Raw genomic sequence first — 3,638 nt, 5'->3', positions numbered from 1 at the left:
GTACTTAATCGGTAACAAATTTTTTTCTTGTACGGACCGGTCCCAGTACCAAATGTTCATCCTCCAGATATAGAGTAAATGGTATCGGGTATTGAAACCGAATAGGTACCAGGTATGGTACCGAATATACCTTATCGAACAAATTTCAGTACCGACTTCTTGTGGTTTTCGGGATCAGTATTTTCGTTCTGTATGGTGCCGGTATTTTGGGTTGATTTGCCTTCAAATATCGTACCATGCGGAGCACTTTCAGCACCGGTACCCATTTTGGTGATTTTCAGGATGAGTATTTTTTATACCGAGCTCAACTCTATTATTAACATGCTATGCGGGTCGTTGACAGGGAGAAAATGTAACACCTCACCCGTAACCCAGGTGATTATGTACAATTGATACACTTACAGCGGAAGCAAATTGAACTTTCATTGAAACTTATAATAATGTGAGTACAACATATGATTTATTTACAATAGTCACATCTAGGTCTTCATGTCTCAATTGTCTTCTCTCTATTCTTAAGAATGTCTCACTAATTATCTGTGACATGTATACTCAAACGACGTCAGCTATATACTATATACTGATGTTACACAGTTTATAAAAATAACACAATTGACATATATACAACATGAGTTGTGATATTTAAGAGGGAACGAATAATGGGTTTCACAACTTCATCAATGCGGGATGAATTGTCCTATGTGTGTGCTAGTTCAGTTCATGTTGTGTATCCTTTCAATGTTATAATATATTATTTTACTAGCCTAAGACCCCGCGACTTTCGCGGGTGGCTAAACACCAACTAAACATATAAAATAATTTAAACGTAGAACCGTTAAACTTTGATTGTTAAACCTAATATTTTGAGACAATTGAGCACGTCCCAAAAGTACATCGACATAATATTCGTTACACATTAAGTTTTTGTAAACAAAACATATATAGTAATAATTGTTCCAAAACTGTTACCACACATACGACATGCTTGGTAACGATATTAGTTGTTTACTTCTGACGCTATCTGTCCATAGATACATCACCTAGGGGTTCGGATTAAGAATTCCAACATGTTTTGATCCCTATAATATCGCAGCAAAAACTGAGCTCCATTTTCCAACCCAGCCTGCAACATTTTCCAACGTGTCGTTTCTTGCCGGATCTCTAGTGTCATTGAAAACCTGTCTTCAGTTTGAACTACCATCTCATCAAGGACAGACATATCTACATTTGCTGCAAATGCCTTTAGGAACCGCTGCATTACAGTCTGATAAAATAAACAAATTAAAAAACTAATAAACAAAATACAAACTTCAAAGCGTTACATAATATTAAAATAAAGCATTTAGAGTATGAAAAACTTACAAAACGAAAAGATGGACACCATGTTAGTTCGTATTGGTTGGCTTGATGAACAATGGCCGGAATATGTGGAACGTCAACAAAGTCTGGTTCCAACACAGGATCCGCTACAATGACTGGCACATCATGTTCAACGTCTACAATGTCATCTTCCATGTCTTGATTTTCGTCGTCTAATAACAAATCTTCACTAACATCCATTTGTTATGTGTCTTCCTCTTCTTCAACACCAACACTATTGGCAACCTCGGGAACAACAAACTATATTCCATTAGGACGGAAAACCAGAATGTTGAAAATACGTATCGCAACCAACTCAAAAACGATTACGTCACCTGATATGAGATGAAGTTCTTTGTTGATTTGTGAGAAATCTTGAATGAAGTAGTTCGATCCCCAGAGCCTATTCACTTTGACATTCCACATGTATGTACCTCCAAAACGAATTGTAAAGTTATCGTCCAAAGTGTCGGTTTTGAAATACCTGTTCATAAACTCTTTCGGCAACCACTAAATAAAGAATTAATGCAATCGTCAATAAAAAGGTCAGTTGGTTCTTCATCCTAAGTAGTAAAGTATAAATTACCAAGTTACCGTTCTCGGGAAATAACATCTCTACAAAAAAACTTGTTTTTAACACCGGAAAGACAATCAGCCTTAAAATGAGTGAACTTTAGCATCTGAGCATCAACAACATGGAAAACAATAACATCTTTATCCTCCAGACCAACATCACGAACCATAGCAGACTAACCATTCGAGAAACAATACGTAGTGGCTTCGTATAACCTTCATCAAATCACCTTTCCTGATAACATTAAACCTTATATAACGGATAAAAGATAATTTGATTATTTTCATTTTACAAACCTTCAAAAGTTGCTTGTGGCGGCCTTGTGCTAGTCATAAGTAGACAACCTTTCAATTCTCATGGTCAAGTCCGAGACATCCATGGTTGTCACACGGAAGGCGATTTGGCTCAATGTGCCATTGAGGGCTAGCAAAACTTTCTCGATAACCTACAAAGAACAGGAATGAAATATGTTTTACAATCTTGGTTTTCCTAAATTGACAGATGCTAGAATAAGCAAAAGATGAGTTGCTAAACCATGTGATTTGTCTCTTATCTCAAACGGATCAAATAGGTAGTTAATTACAAGTATTATTGTAATAATAATAATATTGTTGCACCGGTTATTTAATAAAAGTTGTGTTAAGAGGACTTGTTTAACGTTTTCACCTGGTACTCAACCCCATTTGAGTTGTGGTTCATCATAACTGTGCATAAAACTCCTAAATGCATGTTATTAATGTGATAATACTGTCTTTAATTATCACACTTAGTGCATTATTTATTTACAAAAGGTTTATAAATATGGATGAAAAGCTATTAGTATACAAACCCTATTTCAACTGACTCAGTTTGTTTATGTTAAAAGTTGAAGACTCATGACTTTTTGACTCTTCACTCAAACCCATTTGGGTTGTGTTTTATATCCCTTTGATAAAAACTTGGTCTTTTTTTTTAAACAAAACACTCCTAAATTGTAATAAATGAAGCAATGTAAGTTTGAGAATGTTTTAAATGTGGGTCTATACCTTGGCAGTTTTGGTGCCGATAGGAATAATGCTGAAAAAACCGATCTTTCGCCTCTCCAGTCCTTCATAGATCAGTTGCTACTGCATAAAGCAAATATGATCAAAGGTTCAGACCACTCCAAGCAAAACAATACCACAGATTTCAGTTACGTTTTGTTCAGGACATGACTAAGGAAATGGAGTTTATAAGATCACAACAATAAGAAGAATTTTTATTACTTATAGGAGAAACTGCAAATTAGTGTATTTAAGCGATTAGGAAGCCTTAAGATAAAATGATCAATTGTAACGACATTTAGAAAATATCAGGTTGCTTTTATTTCGAACTGATCATTTGTTGTAGTCAAAGATCCAAGCTTGATAAAAGTTGTTAGTCTTACCTTGACTTGATTGGTCAACTCTAGTATCCTTTCCTCCAAACGCCTTTAAAAAGCTTTGCCTAAGCAACTAAAATTTAATTGTTTTAGCATGTGACCCAACCTGCCACCTCTACATGCAAGTGTAGCCTGTAAATCTAAATAGAGTTGTAAAAGGACAGCATCACATATGATCCAAACCTACTACCCGTTTTGACCAATTACCCATCATACTAATCTTGCAACCTCTAAAAGCAACTATAACTTGAAACTCTAGATGGAGTTGTAAATGTGGCAAAAAAAAAAAAATAGATCACAAACAAA

At 35.3% G+C, this 3,638-nt stretch overlaps 1 protein-coding gene across 2 annotated transcripts; it reads right to left on the bottom strand.

The window, feature by feature from the left end:
* Positions 1–854: 854 nt before the first annotated feature.
* On the bottom strand, positions 855–3,425 carry LOC110916688. Of its 2 annotated transcripts, XM_022161376.2 has the most exons (4): positions 3,339–3,425; positions 2,959–3,039; positions 1,363–2,378; positions 855–1,264 (listed from the first exon to the last, which is right to left on the bottom strand). In XM_022161376.2, exons 3-4 carry the CDS (start codon positions 1,558–1,560, stop codon positions 1,037–1,039), a joined length of 426 nt encoding a protein of 141 aa, XP_022017068.1. In that variant the 5' UTR covers positions 1,561–2,378; positions 2,959–3,039; positions 3,339–3,425; the 3' UTR covers positions 855–1,036. The 2 variants fall into 2 exon arrangements, with proteins under 2 accessions (XP_022017068.1, XP_022017069.1); XM_022161377.2 differs by lacking the exon at positions 3,339–3,425 and having other exon boundaries at positions 2,959–3,090.
* Between the last annotated feature and the right edge of the window lie 213 nt (positions 3,426–3,638).

The sequence above is a fragment of the Helianthus annuus genome, chromosome 16, assembly GCF_002127325.2.
Source record: "Helianthus annuus cultivar XRQ/B chromosome 16, HanXRQr2.0-SUNRISE, whole genome shotgun sequence".
In the NCBI taxonomy this organism is placed as follows: Eukaryota; Viridiplantae; Streptophyta; class Magnoliopsida; order Asterales; family Asteraceae; genus Helianthus; species Helianthus annuus.
Note: the sequence above shows the minus strand (reverse complement) of the source record. Positions and strands in the feature narration are given on the sequence as shown.

Bases quoted from the DNA above. Each gene is read 5' to 3' on its own strand.
- LOC110916688 (XM_022161376.2), bottom strand. From the start codon at position 1,560: ATGGATGTTAGTGAAGATTTGTTATTAGACGACGAAAATCAAGACATG. The intron at 1,265-1,362 runs GTAAGTTTTTCA...TTATTTTATCAG, and splicing joins GGTGTCCATCTTTTCGTTTT to ACTGTAATGCAGCGGTTCCT.